Source organism: Rutidosis leptorrhynchoides, chromosome 5 (assembly GCF_046630445.1).
Source record: "Rutidosis leptorrhynchoides isolate AG116_Rl617_1_P2 chromosome 5, CSIRO_AGI_Rlap_v1, whole genome shotgun sequence".
Classification (NCBI taxonomy): Eukaryota; Viridiplantae; Streptophyta; class Magnoliopsida; order Asterales; family Asteraceae; genus Rutidosis; species Rutidosis leptorrhynchoides.
The window spans coordinates 32,397,220-32,422,038 of NC_092337.1; the positions used below are offsets into that span (position 1 = coordinate 32,397,220).

Consider the following 24,819-nt stretch of genomic DNA (forward strand, 5'->3'; position numbering starts at 1 on the left):
TTTTTATCTCTATGTATGGGATGTGTATTGAAATATGAAATCTTGTGGTCTATTGTTACGATTTGATATATATAGGTTAAACCTATAACTTACCAACATTTTTGTTGACGTTTTAAGCATGTTTATTCTCAGGTGATTATTAAGAGCTTCCGCTGTCGCATACTTAAATAAGGACAAGATTTGGAGTCCATGCTTGTATGATATTGTGTAAAAACTGCATTCAAGAAACTTATTTTGTTGTAACATATTTGTATTGTAAACCATTATGTAATGGTCGTGTGTAAACAGGATATTTTAGATTATCATTATTTGATAATCTACGTAAAGCTTTTTAAACCTTTATTGATGAAATAAAGGTTATGGTTTGTTTAAAAATGAATGCAGTCTTTGAAAAACGTCTCATATAGAGGTCAAAACCTCGCAACGAAATCAATTAATATGGAACGTTTTTAATCAATAAGAACGGGACATTTCAGTTGGTATCCGAGCGTTGGTCTTAGAGAACCAGAAAATTTGCATTAGTGTGTCTTATCGAGTTTGTTAGGATGCATTAGTGAGTCTGGACTTCGACCGTGTTTTCTTTAAAAATGATTGCTTAACATTTTTGTTGGAAACTATATATTTTTAACATATGAATATTATGTGATATATTAATCTCTTAACGTGTTTGATATTATGTGATAAATGTCTACCTCTAGAACAAGTCCCATTGACTCACCTAATAATAATGAAGAGTCAAATGTAAATTGGAATGATTTGTGGACTGATTCACAAGTTCCCGAAGAGGAACCGGAAGAAGAGTCGGAACCGGAAGAAGAATCGGAACCGGAAGAAGAATCGGAACCGGATGAAGAAATAGAACCGGTGGGGGAAATAATAAAACGGTTAAGTAAAAGAAAATCCTCAACCAACCGACCAAAGTTAATTATGGTCAATGGTGTTTCCGCCAAGGAAGCAAAATATTGGGAGGATTACCAATTCTCCGATGAATCGGATTCCGACGAGAATTCCGATGATGTTATAGAAATTACCCCAACTGAATTTAAAAAGGCAAAAGAAAATAATAAGGGAAAGGGCATAAAAATAGAGAAATCTAATTCCAACCCCGATGAATTTTATATGTATCGTCAACCCCCGAAGTCCTTAAGTTGTAACAATGACCCGGGAACCTCTAAACCACCAGGTTTTTCTAAACCAATGTGGACAACGACGGTTCGTATTAGGGGAACATCATATATCCCTAGAAACTTGGCAAAACGAACCAAAACCGAAGAAGAAGAAACGAGCGAGTCGGAATAAGATAGTTGTATTCGTGTGGTGTAATATATGGAATATAGTGTTCTTATGCTTTATGATATATGTAAAAATTGCTTGTATTAATAAGTATTTTTTTTTATGAATCTAACTCTTGTCTATTTTACAGTTTAAAAATACAAAATGGATAGACAACCCAATATTTTAAGAGACCTACCCGGAGACATGATTGATGAAATCTTGTCTAGAGTCGGCCAGAATTCTTCGGCACAACTATTTAAGGCGAGATCAGTTTGTAAGACATTCGAAGAACGTTCCAAGAATGTCTTGGTTTATAAGAGACTTTCGTTTGAAAGATGGGGGATATCACATTGGGAAACCCATAAGTTACGATGTGTTTACTTTGACGCATATATTGCGGGGAACCCAAATGCTATTTTACGCAACGGGTTAAGAAATTATTTTGACTCAATATATCCGAATATTGGACTTCGTGATTTAGAAAAAGCGGCTAACATGCAACATAAAGAAGCATGTTATGCTTACGGATTAGTAATGTTCGCTTCTCACCAAAGTGAGAACAAGAACATCGGGCTACAACTATTAAACAAAACGTTTCCACAAGTGACGGAGTCGGTAATTGGGGTAAGAAATGAGGTTTTTAGATTATTACGGGACTGTTGGACATTACGTAACCCTCGTCCCTTTGATGACGTTACAACACGCTGTCTTATCAATGGCCATAACGGTTATGTTGCACAAGACCAAGGATGGGAAGTAGTCCTAGTAAAACCAGAATGCATGACTTGTTTCTGGACGTATGAATTACGTGTATTTATTGCCTTTGCTGAACGACTTGTGTACTAGCTAGAATTGTCTTCACAACTATCTTGTATCAAAGTTATTGTGTGCTATATTTCATGCTTTATGTAAAATAAGCGGTATTGTAAGTTTGTAAAATATTGTATAAAAGTTTGAACGCGAAATATTATTATAATCAGTTTTTCATATAGAATTGTAGTAGTTGAATTGTATATTAGCTACTAAGTATGAACTTAACGGGTAGGTACTACCCGAATTTAAACTTATAAAACGCTAATATGAAGAAAAAGCTTTTATAAATGAGTTCATATTATGCTACGAAATACTATTAACTACTCTTAATATTCTGTATGATTAACTTGTTCCATTTAACTATTTTGAAGGAAATGGCACCGACTACTCGACACACCGTGAATATGAATGAAGAGGAATTCCGTACTTTTCTAGCTTCAAACATAGCCGCAGTACAGGCTGCGCTACATACCAACAATAACCTTGGATCTAGCAGTACAGGAAATCGTGTAGGATGCACCTACAAAGAATTCACTGCCTGCAAACCTTTGGAATTTGATGGAACCGAAGGACCGATTGGATTGAAACGGTGGACCGAGAAGGTTGAATCGGTGTTTGCCATAAGTAAGTGTACTGAAGAGGACAAAGTGAAGTACGCTACGCATACCTTCACAGGTTCTGCGTTAACATGGTGGAATACCTATCTAGAGCAAGTGGGACAAGATGATGCGTACGCACTACCGTGGTCAGCATTCAAGCACTTGATGAACGAGAAGTACCGTCCCAGAACCGAGGTCAATAAGCTCAAGACAGAACTTAGAGGGTTACGAACCCAAGGATATGATATTACCACGTACGAAAGACGATTCACAGAATTGTGCCTATTGTGTCCGGGAGCATTCGAAGATGAGGAAGAGAAGATCGACGCGTTTGTGAAAGGATTACCGGAAAGAATCCAAGAAGATATAAGTTCACACGAGCCCGCCTCCATACAACAGGCATGTAGAATGGCTCACAAACTAGTGAACCAGATTGAAGAAAGAATTAAAGAACAGACTGCTGAAGAGGCCAATGTAAAGCAAGTCAAAAGAAAGTGGGAGGAAAACGGTGATAAGAATCACCAATACAACAACAACAGCAATTACAACAATAATCGCAACAATTATCCCAACAATCGCAACATCAATCGCAACTACAACAAACGGCCCAACAACAACAACAACAACAACAACAGCAACTACAACAATCATCCCAACAACAATAATAACCGCAACAACAACAACAATCAGAAGCAACTATGCCAAAGGTGTGAAAAGAATCACTCGGGGTTCTGCACCAAATTTTGCAACAAGTGTAAAAGAAATGGTCATAGCGCGGCGAAGTGTGAGGTCTACGGACCAGGGGTTAATAGAACGAAAGGAACAAATGGTGTCGGAACGAGTAATGGCGGAGCAAGTAGTGTCGGAGCAAGTTATGCCAATGTAGTTTGTTATAAATGTGGAAAAACAAGCCACATTATTAGAAATTGCCCGAACCAGGAGAACACGAATGGACAAGGCCGTGGAAGAGTTTTCAATATTAATGCGGTAGAGGCACAGGAAGACCCGGAGCTTGTTACGGGTACGTTTCTTATTGACAATAAATCTGCTTACGTTTTATTTGATTCGGGTGCGGATAGAAGCTATATGAGTAGAGATTTTTGTGCTAAATTAAGTTGTCCATTGACGCCTTTGGATAGTAAATTTTTACTCGAATTAGCAAATGGTAAATTAATTTCAGCAGATAATATATGTCGGAATCGAGAAATTAAACTGGTTAGCGAAACATTTAAGATTGATTTGATACCAGTAGAGTTAGGGAGTTTTGATGTGATAATCGGTATGGACTGGTTGAAAGAAGTGAAAGCGGAGATCGTTTGTTACAAAAATGCAATTCGCATTATACGAGAAAAAGGAAAACCCTTAATGGTGTACGGAGAAAAGGGCAACACGAAGCTACATCTTATTAGTAATTTGAAGGCACAAAAACTAATAAGAAAAGGTTGCTATGCTGTTCTAGCACACGTCGAGAAAGTACAAACTGAAGAAAAGAGCATCAATGATGTTTCCATTGCAAAAGAATTTCCCGATGTATTTCCGAAAGAATTACCGGGATTACCCCCACATCGATCCGTTGAATTTCAAATAGATCTTGTACCAGGAGCTGCACCAATAGCTCGTGCTCCTTACAGACTCGCACCCAGCGAGATGAAAGAACTGCAAAGCCAATTACAAGAACTTTTAGAGCGTGGTTTCATTCGACCAAGCACATCACCGTGGGGAGCTCCTGTTTTGTTTGTCAAGAAGAAAGATGGTACATTCAGGTTGTGTATCGACTACCGAGAGTTGAACAAACTTACCATCAAGAACCGCTACCCACTACCGAGAATCGACGACTTATTTGATCAACTACAAGGCTCGTCTGTTTATTCAAAGATTGACTTACGTTCCGGGTATCATCAAATGCGGGTGAAAGAAGATGATATTCCAAAGACTGCTTTCAGAACACGTTACGGTCATTACGAGTTTATGGTCATGCCGTTTGGTTTAACTAATGCACCAGCTGTGTTCATGGACCTTATGAACCGAGTGTGTGGACCATACCTTGACAAATTTGTCATTGTTTTCATTGATGACATACTTATTTACTCAAAGAATGACCAAGAACACGGTGAACATTTGAGAAAAGTGTTAGAAGTATTGAGGAAGGAAGAATTGTACGCTAAGTTTTCAAAGTGTGCATTTTGGTTGGAAGAAGTTCAATTCCTCGGTCACATAGTGAACAAAGAAGGTATTAAGGTGGATCCGGCAAAGATAGAAACTGTTGAAAAGTGGGAAACCCCGAAAACTCCGAAACACATTCGCCAGTTTTTAGGACTAGCTGGTTACTACAGAAGGTTCATCCAAGACTTTTCCAGAATAGCAAAACCCTTGACTGCATTAACGCATAAAGGGAAGAAATTTGAATGGAATGATGAACAAGAGAAAGCGTTTCAGTTATTGAAGAAAAAGCTAACTACGGCACCTATATTGTCATTGCCTGAAGGGAATGATGATTTTGTGATTTATTGTGACGCATCAAAGCAAGGTCTCGGTTGTGTATTAATGCAACGAACGAAGGTGATTGCTTATGCGTCTAGACAATTGAAGATTCACGAACAAAATTATACGACGCATGATTTGGAATTAGGCGCGGTTGTTTTTGCATTAAAGACTTGGAGGCACTACTTATATGGGGTCAAAAGTATTATATATACCGACCACAAAAGTCTTCAACACATATTTAATCAGAAACAACTGAATATGAGGCAGCGTAGGTGGATTGAATTATTGAATGATTACGATTTTGAGATTCGTTACCACCCGGGGAAGGCAAATGTGGTAGCCGATGCCTTGAGCAGGAAGGATAGAGAACCCATTCGAGTAAAATCTATGAATATAATGATTCATAATAACATTACTACTCAAATAAAGGAGGCGCAACAAGGAGTTTTAAAAGAGGGAAATTTAAAGGATGAAATACCCAAAGGATCGGAGAAACATCTTAATATTCGGGAAGACGGAACCCGGTATAGGGCTGAAAGGATTTGGGTACCAAAATTTGGAGATATGAGAGAAATGGTACTTAGAGAAGCTCATAAAACCAGATACTCAATACATCCTGGAACGGGGAAGATGTACAAGGATCTCAAGAAACATTTTTGGTGGCCGGGTATGAAAGCCGATGTTGCTAAATACGTAGGAGAATGTTTGACGTGTTCTAAGGTCAAAGCTGAGCATCAGAAACCATCAGGTCTACTTCAACAACCCGAAATCCCGGAATGGAAATGGGAAAACATTACCATGGATTTCATCACTAAATTGCCAAGGACTGCAAGTGGTTTTGATACTATTTGGGTAATAGTTGATCGTCTCACCAAATCAGCACACTTCCTACCAATAAGAGAAGATGACAAGATGGAGAAGTTAGCACGACTGTATTTGAAGGAATTCGTCTCCAGACATGGAATACCAATCTCTATTATCTCTGATAGGGATGGCAGATTTATTTCAAGATTCTGGCAGACATTACAGCAAGCATTAGGAACTCGTCTAGACATGAGTACTGCCTATCATCCACAAACTGATGGGCAGAGCGAAAGGACGATACAAACGCTTGAAGACATGCTACGAGCATGTGTTATTGATTTCGGAAACAGTTGGGATCGACATCTACCGTTAGCAGAATTTTCCTACAACAACAACTACCATTCAAGCATTGAGATGGCGCCGTTTGAAGCACTTTATGGTAGAAATTGCAGGTCTCCGATTTGTTGGAGTGAGGTAGGGGATAGACAGATTACGGGTCCGGAGATTATACAAGAAACTACCGAGAAGATCATCCAAATTCAACAACGGTTGAAAACCGCCCAAAGTCGACAAAAGAGCTACGCTGACATTAAAAGAAAAGATATAGAATTTGAAATTGGAGAGATGGTCATGCTTAAAGTTTCACCTTGGAAAGGCGTTGTTCGATTTGGTAAACGAGGGAAATTAAATCCAAGGTATATTGGACCATTCAAGATTATTGATCGTGTCGGACCAGTAGCTTACCGACTTGAGTTACCTCAACTACTCGCGGCTGTACATAACACTTTCCACGTCTCGAATTTGAAGAAATGTTTTGCTAAAGAAGATCTCACTATTCCGTTAGATGAAATCCAAATCAACGAAAAACTCCAATTCATCGAAGAACCCGTCGAAATAATGGATCGTGAGGTTAAAAGACTTAAGCAAAACAAGATACCAATTGTTAAGGTTCGATGGAATGCTCGTAGAGGACCCGAGTTCACCTGGGAGCGTGAAGATCAGATGAAGAAGAAATACCCGCATCTATTTCCAGAAGATTCGTCAACACCTTCAACAGCTTAAAATTTCGGGACGAAATTTATTTAACGGGTAGGTACTGTAGTGACCCGAACTTTTCCATGTTTATATATATTAATTGAGATTGATTTTTACATGATTAAATGTTTCCAACATGTTAAGCAATCAAACTTGTTAAGACTTGATTAATTGAAATAGGTTTCATATAGACAATTGACCACCCAAGTTGACCGGTGATTCACGAACGTTAAAACTTGTAAAAAAACTATATGATGACATATATATGGTTATATATATAGTTAACATGATATTATGATAAGTAAACATATCATTAATTATATTAACAATGAACTACATATGTAAAAACAAGACTACTAACTTAATGATTTTGAAACGAGACATATATGTAACGTTTATCGTTGTAACGACATTTAATGTATATATATCATATTAAGAGATATTCGTACATCATAATATCATGATAATATAATAAATTAAAATCTCTTTTGTTATTATAAACATTGGGTTAACAACATTTAACAAGATCGTTAACCTAAAGGTTTCAAAACAACACTTACATGTAACGACTAACGATGACTTAACGACTCAGTTAAAATGTATATACATGTAGTGTTTTAATATGTATTTATACACTTTTGAAAGACTTCAATACACTTATCAAAATACTTCTACTTAACAAAAATGCTTACAATTACATTCTCGTTCAGTTTCATCAACAATTCTACTCGTATGCACCCGTATTCGTACTCGTACAATACACAGCTTTTAGATGTATGTACTATTGGTATATACACTCCAATGATCAGCTCTTAGCAGCCCATGTGAGTCACCTAACACATGTGGGAACCATCATTTGGCAACTAGCATGAAATATCTCATAAGATTACAAAAATATGAGTAATCATTCATGACTTATTTACATGAAAACAAAATTACATATCCTTTATATCTAATCCATACACCAACGACCAAAAACACCTACAAACACTTTCATTCTTCAATTTTCTTCATCTAATTGAACTCTCTCAAGTTCTATCTTCAAGTTCTAAGTGTTCTTCATAAATTCCAAAAGTTCTAGTTTCATAAAATCAAGAATACTTTCAAGTTTGCTAGCTCACTTCCAATCTTGTAAGGTGATCATCCAACCTCAAGAAATTTTTGTTTCTTACAGTAGGTTATCATTCTAATACAAGGTAATAATCATATTCAAACTTTGGTTCAATTTCTATAACTATAACAATCTTATTTCAAGTGATGATCTTACTTGAACTTGTTTTCGTGTCATGATTTTGCTTCAAGAACTTTGAGCCATCCAAGGATCCATTGAAGCTAGATCCATTTTTCTCTTTTCCAGTAGGTTCATCCAAGGAACTTAAGGTAGTAATGATGTTCATAACATCATTCGATTCATACATATAAAGCTATCTTATTCGAAGGTTTAAACTTGTAATCACTAGAACATAGTTTAGTTAATTCTAAACTTGTTCGCAAACAAAAGTTAATCCTTCTAACTTGACTTTTAAAATCAACTAAACACATGTTCTATATCTATATGATATGCTAACTTAATGATTTAAAACCTGGAAACACGAAAAACACCGTAAAACCGGATTTACGCCGTCGTAGTAACACCGCGGGCTGTTTTGGGTTAGTTAATTAAAAACTATGATAAACTTTGATTTAAAAGTTGTTATTCTGAGAAAATGATTTTTATTATGAACATGAAACTATATCCAAAAATTATGGTTAAACTCAAAGTGGAAGTATGTTTTCTAAAATGGTCATCTAGACGTCGTTCTTTCGACTGAAATGACTACCTTTACAAAAACGACTTGTAACTTATTTTTCCGAATAGAAACCTATACTTTTTTTTGTTTAGATTCATAAAATAGAGTTCAATATGAAACCATAGCAATTTGATTCACTCAAAACGGATTTAAAATGAAGAAGTTATGGGTAAAACAAGATTGGATAATTTTTCTCATTTTAGCTACGTGAAAATTGGTAACAAATCTATTCCAACCATAACTTAATCAACTTGTATTATATATTATGTAATCTTGAGATACCATAGACACGTATACAATGTTTCGACCTATCATGTCGACACATCTATATATATTTCGGAACAACCATAGACACTCTATATGTGAATGTTGGAGTTAGCTATACAGGGTTGAGGTTGATTCCAAAATATATATAGTTTGAGTTGTGATCAATACTGAGATACGTATACACTGGGTCGTGGATTGATTCAAGATAATATTTATCGATTTATTTCTGTACATCTAACTGTGGACAACTAGTTGTAGGTTACTAACGAGGACAGCTGACTTAATAAACTTTAAACATCAAAATATATTAAAAGTGTTGTAAATATATTTTGAACATACTTTGATATATATGTATATATTGTTATAGGTTCGTGAATCAACCAGTGGCCAAGTCTTACTTCCCGGCGAAGTAAAAATCTGTGAAAGTGAGTTATAGTCCCACTTTTAAAATCTAATATTTTTGGGATGAGAATACATGCAGGTTTTATAAATGATTTACAAAATAGACACAAGTACGTGAAACTACATTCTATGGTTGAATTATCGAAATCGAATATGCCCCTTTTTATTAAGTCTGGTAATCTAAGAATTAGGGAACAGACACCCTAATTGACGCGAATCCTAAAGATAGATCTATTGGGCCTAACAAACCCCATCCAAAGTACCGGATGCTTTAGTACTTCGAAATTTATATCATATCCGAAGGGTGTCCCGGAATGATGGGGATATTCTTATATATGCATCTTGTTATTGTCGGTTACCAGGTGTTCACCATATGAATGATTTTTATCTCTATGTATGGGATGTGTATTGAAATATGAAATCTTGTGGTCTATTGTTACGATTTGATATATATAGGTTAAACCTATAACTTACCAACATTTTTGTTGACGTTTTAAGCATGTTTATTCTCAGGTGATTATTAAGAGCTTCCGCTGTCGCATACTTAAATAAGGACAAGATTTGGAGTCCATGCTTGTATGATATTGTGTAAAAACTGCATTCAAGAAACTTATTTTGTTGTAACATATTTGTATTGTAAACCATTATGTAATGGTCGTGTGTAAACAGGATATTTTAGATTATCATTATTTGATAATCTACGTAAAGCTTTTTAAACCTTTATTGATGAAATAAAGGTTATGGTTTGTTTAAAAATGAATGCAGTCTTTGAAAAACGTCTCATATAGAGGTCAAAACCTCGCAACGAAATCAATTAATATGGAACGTTTTTAATCAATAAGAACGGGACATTTCACCCAACACCCCACACCCCAATAACAATAGCCCATCAAACCACATCCCTGTTATTCCCACCATCCCGAGCACTATCGACCCACCTTATCCAGACACTCCTAACCCTGAATCAATTACAAACGATCATAACTCCCCGAAACAGCATCAGCACATCTCGCCTGTGAACCTCATGCCTGACCCACCTCCTACACAATCCTCTGATCCATTTAACCTAGACGAATTACTCTCCATTGGCAAAGCCAGAACCAAAACGAAACAAAAATCCACTGCACGTGCAAAATCCATCTTGATCCCAAAAGATAAAGATCACCCTTTCAAAAGATGTATCAAAGACGATATCCTTAAGAAGAACACCTCGAACCATATCCCACCTGTGGCCCCTCATCCTAATCCAAAAACTCGTCCTAGATCGAACATGCTCTATATCAAACACCTTGCCAGGAGTGGACAAAAATTAAGGTTTTCTCAATTATCGAATCGCGGCAAAATTCCAACCCACAGCTCGGAGAACACTTCTAGGCGTATCAACACCAAAGCCTCAGCAGGTTCCTCAAGAGACGCTAGCCTCGACACAAACGAATTCGGGCAAAGCATCGGTATCCGTTGGAACTCAAGGTAATCTCGTTCCTTACTCCTCGTTCATAATTTTTTGTTATAAATGTGTACGATCTCTCTTAATATCCGGGGTATTGGGCAAATGGGTAAAATCAGTTGGCTACAGCGTATTTGTAATAAAGAGAAACCCACAATTCTAGGGCTACAAGAAACTAAATGCGAACAAACCCAAGATAATATCATTGAATCATTCTGGGGAAACTCGGATTTCAAATTCGTACAAAAAGATTCGGTTGGTGCTTCAGGGGGTATCATTACGATATGGGATTGTAATATATTCTCCTTCGATTATGCTATCGAGGGAGAATTTTTCCTTGCTATATGCGGGTCATGGGCGGGGTATGACTCAAAGATCGCTCTTATCAACGTCTACGGCCCACATTCCCCATCCAAGAAAATTAGACTATGGTCAGAACTATCCTCTCTCGTAAACTCTCTCACGTTCCCATTCATCATCTTCGGTGATTTTAATGAAGTCAGAAATACTTCTGAACGCATGAACTGTGAATTTAATCAACATTGGGCTAATAACTTTAACAATTTCATTAGCAATTCCGGTCTCATTGATCTGCCACTCGGCGGAAAAAAATTCACTCGAATCTGTATAAAAAGAATGAAGTTTAGTAAACTAGACAGATTCCTTGTCTCCGATGAAATCCTCAAACTGTGGCCTAACATCTCCTCCAAAACTCTTGACCGTGACCTCTCGGACCACTGCCCCATACTCCTTAGGAATACCTTTGCTGACTCCGGACCTAAACCTATTCGCGTTTTTAACACATGGCTCGACCTTAAAGATGCTGATTCCGTCATTACTCGGGCATGGTCACTCCCAACGACTGGAAACCGCCCTGACTGTGTATTTCGTAACAAACTCAAAAATGTAAAAATGGAACTCAAAAAACATAGTACACAACTTGATAACATCGACTCCCAAATCCAAGATCACTTTAATGCAATCAACGAATGGGAAGCCATTGCTGAATCTAGACCTTTGTCCGAAACAGAGAAAAATAATTGGTTAAATGAAAAATTCTCTCACCTCGAAAAAGAAAAAACTAAAACCAACATGCTAAAACAAAAATCAAGAATTAAATGGGCCCTCGAAGGCGATGAAAACTCAAAATACTTCCATAATTACATTAAAAAACGCACAAGTAAAAACAACATACACGGCATAGCCATTAACGGATCCTGGATCGAAGACCCCAACGTCATAAAACAAGAAACATACCTCTACTACAAAAACCTCTTCAAATCCAATAACCTTAATAACCATTGCCCCTTCGATAATGCTCCCCACCTTCAATACATCTCCCCCCAGGATAATCTCATACTCGAATATGAACTCAACGAAAAAGAAATCTGGGACGCACTCTCCAATTGTGATAGCTCTAAGGCGCCCGGTCCCGACGGCTTTAATATGAAATTCTTTAAGAAATACTGGGACCTTATTAAACACGATCTCATTAAAGCACTCGAATGGTTTTGGACCAATTCCGAAATCTCCAAAGGCTGCAATGCATCTTTCTTCACCCTCATACCCAAAAAACCTAATCCCATCGGTTTGAACGAATACCGTCCTATTTGTCTTATCGGCAGTTATTATAAAATTCTAACCAAAATCCTCTCTAATCGCCTCGCCAAAGTCATCCACAAGGTCATTGGGGTAGAACAAACAGCCTTCCTCAAAGGTCGCAACATCCTAGACAACGTTCTTATTGCAAACGAAATTATCGACGAACTTAAACGAAAAAAATGCAAAGGTCTGATTTTTAAAGTTGATTTTGAAAAAGCTTTTGACTGCATCGAATGGAACTTTCTGTTTAATACCATGCACTATATGGGATTTGGTCCGAAATGGATTAATCTCATTCGTGCGTGCCTTTCGTCCTCATCCATTTCCATCCTTGTTAATGGCTCTCCCACAATGGAATTCTCCCCTGAAAGGGGCATTCGCCAAGGTGATCCCATCTCACCTTTTCTCTTTATCATCGTCGCGGAAGGACTCAACATTCTTACTAAACGGGCACTTTCTAATGGCCATATTCATGGTATCAATGTAGGGAATGACAACGTCACGGTCACCCACCTACAGTATGCCGACGACACCATCTTTTTCGGGGAATGGAGTAAAAGGAACGCCAAAAACATTTCCAAACTCCTTAAATGCTTCGAGAAAATCTCTGGACTCAAAGTCAATTTCCGAAAAAGTAAACTTTTCGGTATCGGAACTTCCCCTCCCGAAACCGAAGAAATGGCAAACTACATTAACTGTTCTACCGGTATCACTCCCTTCACATATCTCGGCCTTCCTATCGGTATCCCCTCATCACACCCTTCATCTTGGCATCCTATTGTGGAAAAGTTTGATAAAAGGCTTTCCGATTGGGCTGCCAAAACCGTATCTTTCGGAGGTCGACTCACCCTCATTAAATCCATACTAAGTAGTATACCGCTCTACTACTTCTCTCTCTTCCATGCACCTACCTCCATCCTTAATCTCCTTGAGGCCAAAAGACGCAAATTCTTTTGGGGTGGGACATCCTCTGAAAACAAAATTAATTGGGTAAAATGGGATCAAATTCTACTTCCTTACGAAAACGGTGGGTTAAACGTGGGTTCCCTATTTAGCAAAAATATCTCACTACTATGCAAATGGTGGTGGCGTTTTAAAAACGAGGAAAATGCGCTTTGGGTTAAAATTATCACAAGTATATACGGGAAAGGGGGGGGTTGGAATTTGACGTTTCTTGCAGGAATATTTCAGGTCGCACAGTTTGGAAAGAAATCATCAAAGCTGGCAAGGTTGCGAACAAATGCGGGACTTCCTTCTCTACTGCCATCACAAAATGCCTCGGAAATGGTGACTCTATTAAATTTTGGAATGACATTTGGTTTGGGTCGGAACGTTTCAGCACACTTTTCCACAGGTTATACATGCTCGAGTCCAATAAAGAAGCAACAGTCGCTGAAAGAATCACGCAAAATAATGGACTTTCACTCGGTAATTGGTGCTGGTCACGATCTCCATACGGCCGTGTTCTCAATGAATTAACTGAACTAAACAATATAATTTCCTCCGTGACATTGTCCGAAAAACCCGACTCTTGGAAATGTTCTCTCGACCCTTCGGGCACTTACACCACCAAATCTATGGCACACTTGATAAACTCCCTTAAGCTTGGTGGTAATACCCTCAACATGACGATTCCCCGCAACAATCTACTACCACAAAAAGTCTTCATTTTCATATGGCGAGCATTTCAAAAAAAGATACCTACTAGATTCGAATTAGACAAACGTGGTATTGATCTCGACTCCATCCTTTGCCCTTTATGCGAATCGGACATAGAAACCATTGAGCATTCTCTTGTTCTTTGTCCAAAATCGGCCCAAATATGGAAACACGTACTAGATTGGTGGAACCAAGACCACTCACTAATTTCAAACCTTAATGACGCTATCATCAATAAGCAAACTTTCACACACAACAATCTCGGCTCTTCAATATGGCAAGCAACCAAATGGATTACATGTTACATGTTATGGAAACATAGAAACGCAAAAGTATTCTCCAAAAAAGTCTGGTCCATTGCATCGATCCTCTCCGAAATTCAATCTCAAAGTTTTAGCTGGATCTCCAAAAGATTGAGTAAAAAGAAACCTATCATATGGCACCAATGGCTCATCAATCCTTCATTCTTTGTGGCGGATCCCCCATATCGTGTCGGCATCGGTTGATACGCTCCTACTCTCAAGCGTAGCCCTCGAATACTATATCTTCTACTGAGGGTTCGATTAATCGGGTTAGTCTGTAGTAACTTTGTTGGCGCTTGATCGTCACTGTTCCTCTCTCTACCCCGGCTTGTTTTTTCAAGTTCTTATGCCCTCGCTAGTCTTTATGGTATCCGACGGCTACCCTCATAATTTAGTTCCCCACAACATGTATCTCCATTTCATTGTATAGATGAGTATAGGATCTTGTAATTAAATATTCCATTAATAATAATATATTTTGCTTTTCAAAAAAAAAAAAAAATTATAAGAGTGTACATAATACTTCAAATATTGTACATATGGTTATAGAGGTTTTTATCATAAGGTTATACATAATGCTTCATGTATTATACAATTGACATGTTAATATTATTATTAAATACAATTAATTATTTTAACAACATCATCATGTGAGTTTTAGAATTTTTCATTTTATTTTTGAATTTTGTTTAAGCTTGAATAATCTTTATTTATGACATTATCATTATAGAGATTTATTATATAGTATAGATAGATTTTTAGTAAATAATTATATTTTAATTATAAATTAATTAAGATTAATGATATCATCCATATTTTTATAAATGACAATTTTTAGCAAAATAAAGAGTTAAATTGTGAAATGATGACATCATCATTTTAGAGATTTAATAGAAGTTATAGATTACTAGACATCAATTCTTAAATTCGTTAAAGTAATTATCTTGTACATGATTATGCAACCTTAACACTTTGTCTTTACCCGTAATCTAAATTAACACTAAGTTGAATCAACCACACTTATTAAATCACAATAACACTTCTTGCAATAATAAAAACAAATTGCATTAAACATTAAATTGAACGATTTACAATATCATAACTCAAAAGATATAATCCTTACAAAATAATGAAACAACATAAGTATTTGAATGAATAAACATACATCAATTGTTAATTGAAAGAAATAAAGAAAGAAAAGTTAGCCAAGCATATGCTTGTGATGATAAACAGTATGAGCCTTTGAAGTAGAATGATGAACACGCTTTGAATTTTGAAAAGTTTAGTATGTTTGTGTTAGGGTTTGATTTCTAACTTCAAAAATGATAAAAGGTACGGAGTATGTGATAAAATTTGTGGCTTAGAGCAGGGGCGGAGGCACTTGTAAACTTATGGGGTCAAGTGACCCCACTCAAATTTTGATTAGATATATAATATACATGTTATAAACGTAATGATATGTCATGCTAGCTGACTGGTTTGAGATCTAAGTGAATGAATGCAAACTCTCTAGTTCGAGACTTTTTCTGTATAGTTTTTGTCAAACTATTTTTACATAGTTACTATGTAGTTTCATTCAAATTTTAGACTCCTACATAAATGGATCCCACTTATATATTTTCAAAAGTAAGCTATGGGGTCACACCTAAATTTTAGTACTAATGAATTGCAACTTAACACTTAGACTTTTTCTGTATAGTTTTTGTCAAACTATTTTTACATAGTTACTATGTAGTTTAGACTTTTTCTGTATAGTTTTTGTCAAACTATTTTTACATAGTTACTATGTAGTTTCATTCAAATTTTAGACTCCTACATAAATGGATCCCACTTATATATTTTCAAAAGTAAGCTATGGGGTCACACCTAAATTTTAGTACTAATGAATTGCAACTTAACACTTAATGCTTATCAAATAACCATTTATTTATATTTGTCCAATCGCTGTCAAAAAAAAAACCATTTATTTATATTTGTGCAGTAATTTTTACAACAAAAAATAGCATTCATGAAAAACTTTTTATGAATTTTCGATTTATCAACAAAAGAAAAATCATAAAGACATTTTAGTGACACCATCGACCGAATATCCTAGCTCCGCCCCTGGCTTAGGGACTGGTGTTTACAGATGTGAGATAACTTATCCCCTAAGTTAAAATCCCTTAAAAATTGAACATCACCAAAATTACCCGACTGTATACATACGGTCCAGAACCGTATGCATACGATTTGAAGCCCAAATCGTATACCAGAGCTGTATAGATATGGCCCAAATAGCTTTGTCTTGATTTTCTTTTTACCAAAGCCATATACATACGGCCATAACCATATTTTTATGGTTTTGATAAAAATGCACTTTCTCTTCAATTTTACATCTTTTTTAAGAGTTATTCTTGAATCTTCAATCATCATAAAAGTAACACAAAAGCATGTTTTTACCATTAATCTATCTCACATAGGTGCAAATGTAAATGTAAAATATGAAACGATCAAATCACCTTTTATGTTTTTTTCATGAGCACTTAAGTAGAGATCATTTCATAATTTGTATTGTATCATATTTAAACATCTTTAAGATTATTATTATTATTAATTATTAATATTATTTATTCTTTTTTCAGAATTTAACCGACGGTCTCAAATTGTTACGGATTGAAATATGACGTGTACCTTCAATACCTAACTAAATTTTCAGGGGAGGCTCGGAGGGGAGCAACTCGATCGACCATTCGAAGCACAAGGTTTTTAGGGGTCTAATCTTTTTTATATATACAGATATATTTAGATATTTGAGAAACATGAAAACTAGGGCAACGCGATCGGAACAGCGAAGATGAAGTATAATAGGCCCAAAAACAACATCAAAGGCCCCATTAAAAAAACCAAAGTCTCATAGCATTCTAGAAAAGCTCAAGGGCGTCTTTCTAAAAGGCTTATATTATTCGTTATGAGATAATGACTTTTTTCCACCTCATTTTAGATAATTAAATTTTCAGGACCGACACTACAATCAATAGCTAGTTGCGTAGCTAGTTCATGTTGTCCCCATATTTTACAATTTCATGTGGTGACATGGGTCAATTATAGCTTGTTGACACCCGTTCATGATAACCCATGGGTGAACTTATACTTCATTATCATCATTTTAACTTCTATTCCATATTCTAAACTTTAGAAATAATAATTTTAACTTTACACACCATTATAACTAGCTAGATCACGACACAAAAAATTCAACTGGATATTGAAATCCTATATGTTAACTTTGCAAAGAAAAAAAGGTAAACGAATGATGTCTTCATTCTTTTAGGTTAAGTTATCTAAAAAGACGAATATTTTTTTTTCAGATGTATGTAACTTTTTATTAACGGCATTCAGATGTATGTAACTGATCGACCAACTTACAATGAATTATAATTATAATTTATATCAATGTAAATCATTTTCTTTAAACGTCAATAGTATTATAATAGATTGAAATACATAGTTGCTTGACCTGCCGTTAAAAAAACATGGTTGCTTGACCTTAATTCATAATTAAAAGGACATCCTTTTTTTTACTCTTTTAAATTTTAAGAATACAAGTCATCATGTTAGGCTTAATTAAACCGCCACCCCCACTACCACATAAAAAAAGGTTTGACCCTAAAACATGAGTTATTCTCCTATGTTTCTTGAAAATGAGAGCCATTATCCATTATAATTTATAAGCTTCTCAAATAAAACTATTAAAAACATTACTACATACCTCCCATTACCACATGTAGTAGCCATTTTCATGTTTACTTTGTATGATATGATACGGAGTATGTGATATGATGTGATTATTTTAATCACGATTTCTTTGATGAAATCTGTCTTTAAGATTCAAATGACCACGTTGAGATTATTTAAACTTTTATATATCCAGGAGTGTCTAAAACTTGTACATATATGTAAAAATTTAATACAAACAATTTGGTTGAATGTTGTATAAAGATAAAGATATCAAATATGCCCCCTTACCATCTGTAGGATTGTTCTTAAACCAAAATCATGTGCTACAAATAAATTTATTCCGTTGTACTCTAAAACTAATTCTAATTGGTGATAGAGGGAGGTTAATTATCATAAGCTTATATGTATATATTAGCTTCTTTTATGTCCAAATGTGGAACTTTAGTTTGAAGCCGTTAACCGATTATCCCCAACAAGATGATCGGCAATTGTTTATTTGGTTCATCACTAGAGTTAAACTTGTTTTAAGCTGGCATATTAAGTGTCTTTAAATGTATAGAAGCATGAATAATTTGTGCATTTTTTATGAAATATAATATTTAAATATTTATGAGCCCATGCACTCATAATGAATAAATAATGTTCATTGCATTTGTGTCAGTATTTAGATTTGCAGTGAATAGATCATGGAAAAGAGCAAGAAAATACATGAAGGCCCTCAATTTGCTCTCAATATAATGAATATATGATACATACATCGTCATTTTCAATTGGACTCCCATCGGCCATCAGTAAAACATCATTTAGATAACCGGTTCTTCACGTGAGTGTTTTTTGTAACACGTGTATAGGCCATTCCCTACGTTGCACAACGAGTCACTTTCGTTGCACCACAACGATCACAACGGGCTCTATGGAGCCGCTGTGTCCTCGTTCGTTGTGTCGTTGTCGGTTGGAACCACGAAACATACAACGCTCCATTAAGCCATACATAGTGTAGGATTGGTTTTGAGGTTTGACCAGTTTCTAAAATTCCTACCGTTGAACCAAATTCAAATTCTAATAAAATAAAAAAAAATAAAAAAAAAATTAAATTAAATCTTTATTTCTATATATACACTCTTTCATTCATTTTTCTTAAACATTCTTTCATTCATTTTTTCGTAAACATTCCTCCATTTTTCAAATAATCAAAATGGCTTCGTCATCTGATAATCAAGAAAATTCAAAGAATCAATTCCTCAATAGTCAAAACCTTTCATTTTTTACTAACAAATTCGATTATTTTTTCCGAAACAAACATGACGAATCTTTTCGTGTTTGGGACACCCAATGTTTTGGCATTTTGGCGTTTGGGAAGTAAGACATCACCGTATGAGTTTGACGAATCTTTTGTACTTTTTTTTAAGTTTTAAATTTAAATTATGTATTTTTTTTTTCTTTTTAGGATTTTAATTTAATAAATTTGAGTGTTTTTAATTATATTTACTTATCTATTTAATTATAATATCTAATGTCTATTGTCTAATTAAATTAATAAAAAATGAAAAATAAATGTCACATCAGCACCAAACAAGATCACAACAATACATTTATTACCGCGCCCTCTCAGTCTCACAACAATGACACGTCAGCAAAAATTTCACCCCTCACAACACCACAACAACACAACAATCCCTTTTAGACTGTTTCTAACCCTGCCTGTGATATTACAGGCAGATTTGTACTTTTTGGCTCAAAAAGTGCATCTGCCTGTGACATGGCAGTGTCAAATTTTGACCCCCCAATAACCCAAATGTCAAATGCCAGTGTCAAATTCAGTAGGGTCCACCAGGTTTTTTGTTTTTTTTCAAATGATTTAAAATGGTAAATAAATACAACAAAATAAAATAAATTACATTAAAATGGTAAATAAATACAACAAAATAAAATAAATAACATTAATAAAAAAAATACATAATTAATTTTTTATAAGAATTTAAAAGTACATAGATTGACGATTACATAGATTAAAAAAAAAACTAATTCGCATTGCGAAAAGTCGGTGGAAGGCTCCAAATATGCTCGACTAAATCCTCGGTGAGTTGGTTGTGCAGATCTCGATCCCTTATTTCTCTTGCGATGATATCTCGATCTCGTCCTCTGTTTCGTATACGTTCCATACCATTTTCCATTACTTCGGTAGTGAATCTTTCTTCCCATTTAGAAAGTGCAAAGCCGTTATCTTCAAGTATCATGTTATGTAATATGAGACAACATTCCATCACTCTTCGCATCCTGTTAACGCTCATACTTCGTGAAGCTAGGCGTATAATATGAAAACGACCTTGAAGAACCCCAAATGCCCTCTCTACATCCTTTCGGGCACTAGCTTGAAATCTTGTAAACTTAATCGTTGGTTCTTCAGTAGGACATGAATATCATTTAACTAAAGTTGCCCAATCGGGATATATACCATCCGTACGGTAATATCCTTTGTTATATTCATGCCCATTTACCTCAAATGGTGCAAATGGAAATGTTCCGTTCTTAAGTTTATCAAAACGTTGGTATCATTGTTGGAACCTGCCATCCCAAAAACGTTGATATCATTGTTGGAACCTGCCATCCCAAAAAAAAGCATGCCAAATCCACAAGTCATAAGAAGCAACAGCTTCAAGCATAAGGGTCGGTTTCTTGTGATCACCCCTAGTGTATTGTCCTTTTAAAGCAACAGGACAATTCCTCCACTTCCAGTGCATACAGTCTATACTACCGAGCATACCCTTAAACCCATGTCTCTTCTCGTGAGCACTATACAATCTAGCAACATCGTGTGCATTCGGAGATCGCATGTATTCTTTTTTGTACAATGTAATAATACACATACAAAAGTAATATAGACATAGTATTGATGTTTGCTCACTCATTTGCAAATATTCATCCCACATATCAGGAGCGGTGTCATACGCCAATTGACGTATAGCCGACGTACATTTTTGTATAGTAGTAAATGTAGGCCTTCCGATAGCATCAAATCCTTGAGAAAAGTAACTAAAATATACTGGCATATTATCACTTTGGAAAGTAGTAATACCTTGCACTATCCGGAGAAATAATTGTATGCGCATGCGAAAACGACGTTTAAATTTTCTTTGTGGATATTTTGGCGTCTCACAAAAGTAATCATTCTACAAACGTTGTGCAGCAACCTCCCGTTCCCTAGGGATGTAACCTCTAACTCTCGGAATAGATGGTGCCGATTCGACTTCGGAATCATCATCTTCTATTTCTTGAATTAATTGAACAATCCGCAAATCTTCGGAGTCAGAATTAGACCCCCGTAACCTCGAACCCATTTGTAAACTAAGAGACTTTTGTCAAAAAAAAATAAAGTAGAAAAAAATAGAGCAAGTAAAAATGAATTGTGTGAAAATTGATATGATTGTTGGGGTTTAAATAGGAGTAAAATGGAGTAAAAATTGAATTTAAAAAAAAAAAACAAAATAAAACAAAAAAAATGGGTATATATCCGTTGGGTAACGGATATATTACCCCATCCAATCAGATGAAGACAGCACACCATTTGAAGCCCGTTTTTTTAGTCAAATCTTAGACTGACGCCCCCAAACGTCAGAATCTGACGCCCCGTTAATGGCGTCAGGGGCGTCACCTACTACCAGCTAGTCTGACGCGGGCCCTTCTGACGCCGCGTTGGAAACAGTCTTAGCGTACAAAATAGTTTAACTTTTGATTGGTTGTAACATTTATCCAAATATGTAAAAGAAAACAATTCACATATGTTCAAGGAATCAACTTTATTTATCTTACGTGTAAATTCTTCATATAACTACAATTGAAAAATGCTAATTATTGTAATAATAATTGTTTGTGTTCTATAGTCTATATATACCAATAAAGCAATCGCTAAATAGTTAATTACTTTTATCCAATAAATACATGAATTATGAGGTGTGGAGTGTGGAGTTCCTATAAGATTAACTGTGAGAACTCATCCCACATCGGTGGGAGAGGAGAACGAAACACCCTTTATAAGGGTGTGGATACCTCCTCTAGTGGACGCGTTTTAAGGGTGAGTCCCGAGAAGCAAAACCGTGAGCCACCGTGCGTCGGGGCAAAGTGGACAATATCCACTACGAGTTGTACTCGGGCTGTTACATTAACATAGGATCGTTTAAATTGAACTAAATAATTGTGTATTTCTATTTCGAGTGCGAAATTCTCGATGTAGTGTTTTTTAATCGAAAACACTTGATTAATTGATCGATTTACCTTAGAACTCGCTTGGAACGATTAGGAATCGATTAGGGTTCGCTAAGGAACGACTGTAATCGGTTAAGAGGTGTTAGGGTTCGTAACCTTGACAATGAATCCAAAATCACATATTTATAGAGTCTGCAGATGTATCCGTACGAATGCGTCCTTCATCCGTACGGATATAACTTATCCGTGCATCAGCACTCTATCCGTACGGATGTAACTCTTATTCTGTATGGATGGACTCTCAGGTCCTTCGGCTACCTTGGATCAAGGGTATAGATAGGAAGTAAGTCAAAGGTAGATCAACAAAAGTCTAAAAAGGGTCATAGCTTATTCAATTTGCTCTCAAAATCAATGCACTTAGAGTGAGATGGGGGAGCTGAGAGTGGAATTTCGTGTGTATAACTTTGATTTTGTAGGAAGTCCAAATGAACCGAGGCCATACGTTTATCCACTAACAATGAAAAAGATGGTCATGATAATAAAAATAAAATAAAATAAAAATAAAGCGGGGAAATGGATAATCAATACAAGAATTTTATAAAATTAATGTCAACTAATACCAACCAAATTATGACAAGTGTTACATAAAGTCATATGCCTTTACTAGTTTACTGAAACTAGCATTCGTATATCCAATTTGTAATTAAGAAATGAATGATAGTACTATATGTCTTGCCAATAACTATTGTTTTAATTTTCCTTATGGTGGAAAAGTCTTCCAGGTTAAAAGTTTTCATACTAGAACTTTGCCAATATTACTTCTTAAATTGTAAGGATTAAAAAAGACTCATTCAACTTAACATACTAGTGGAAAGAAAATGGGTTTGAAATGTGATCTATATATATTCAAATCATTTTCAAGAATGACAAACAACAAAGGTCAAAACTTTCCTTCTGGATCTCCCTGACTCTATAAGGCCCACAATCAAGATTCCAAAACATATTATTATGAGTTTAGTCTTCTTTAAATTTTTGAACTTTTTAGCTATATATACAACCCCCCCAAAAAAAAAAAAACTTTGCAAAGTGACCAACAAACCTTACTTCAGATTCTTGAAAACGTTTACAATTTTCAAGAACTTAACCACCCATGAACAAAACTGATATGCCTGAAGAAAGCAGCTGGACCTTTTACTTTGAGGAATTTTTATTGCAAAATGAACAAGAAATGGTCATGAGTTGTGATGAAACCCTAAATTCGTGCGTGCATTATTCTCGTTCATCTATCGCTAAGAAAGCGTCGTTCTTTAAAGATGATCAAGCTAAGAAAGTTAGGTTCAAGAAGAGGAAAACTAAAGGGATAGTTATTGACGATTCTTTAGAAGACACTGCTAGTTCTCCCTTAAGCAGTCCAAAGGTATGTTTTCATGCACATACATATGCATCATTTTTCTATACCTTGAAATCGGTTGATTTCTTATATGCCATGAATTTCCAAATGCATTGTTTTGATGCTTTCTTACTAAGGGAGTTCAACATGTTTGCTAATCCTCTTTTCATCTTGTTTCAAGCAGGTTAGTTCTTATATCGATCAAGCGAAAATCAAAAACAAGAACAAGAACAAGAAAACCCTACTCGTCTCAGAGGTAATTAACTTAAATAATCACTAATGGGAGAATACAAGTTGAGCATTACACTTGACCATATTTTTGATCAATAACAGCTAGCAACAATGATAATTGGTTTGTGATGAAAGGTGGACACATAACAAATAGTATAAAGTATATTAGAATATAATAATATAATATATGATTAAAAAGATTACTTATAAGTTGCTCCTAAAATTCTGGATTTTGCAGAAGGTTGGCACCTATGAAGAAGAAAACACAAGAATGGTGGGTTCAAATATGGAGTTGAAGAAAAGAGGGCTTTGTTTAGTACCTTTGTCATCATTGGCCAATTATCTTTCTTAAATTACAAGACATTCTTGGATATGATCCACAAGTGTCGGAACAGAATCCAAGAAATGATGGATCACAATTTACATTAAGATCCAAAAAACTGTCTAAAATGAGTCTTAATCATATATACATTGATACATTGACTAAGTGATTGATGTATGTCTGATAATTAGTAATTATGTGTTAGAAGAGAACAATCATAATCATAAGCCATAACATGTGTTAATTAGCTTTTAGAGTCTTGTGGCGCGTCTGTGTAAATTATTCTATACTATCGTTGGAAGACAATTAATAGGTCTCGAATCATCTACTCGCTCGATTCTTTGTTTCTTAATGTCTAAAACACTACTCCCCCCGTCTCATATTAATAGTCTAGTATTCCATTTTGAGATTTCCCAAATTAATAGTCCACTTCTATAAATAGAAAAGAATAAGAAGCTTAAGTTTTATTATGCCCTT

At 35.5% G+C, this 24,819-nt stretch overlaps 1 protein-coding gene across 1 annotated transcript; it reads left to right on the plus strand.

Moving 5' to 3' along the window:
• Positions 1-23,109: 23,109 nt before the first annotated feature.
• Positions 23,110-24,380, plus strand: LOC139848508 (vascular-related unknown protein 4-like). The gene is given in 5 exon segments (XM_071838237.1): positions 23,110-23,181; positions 23,509-23,544; positions 23,547-23,816; positions 23,974-24,045; positions 24,259-24,380. Coding segments are annotated over 5 exon segments (564 nt in total). The 3' UTR covers positions 24,373-24,380.
• The last annotated feature ends 439 nt before the right edge of the window (positions 24,381-24,819 follow it).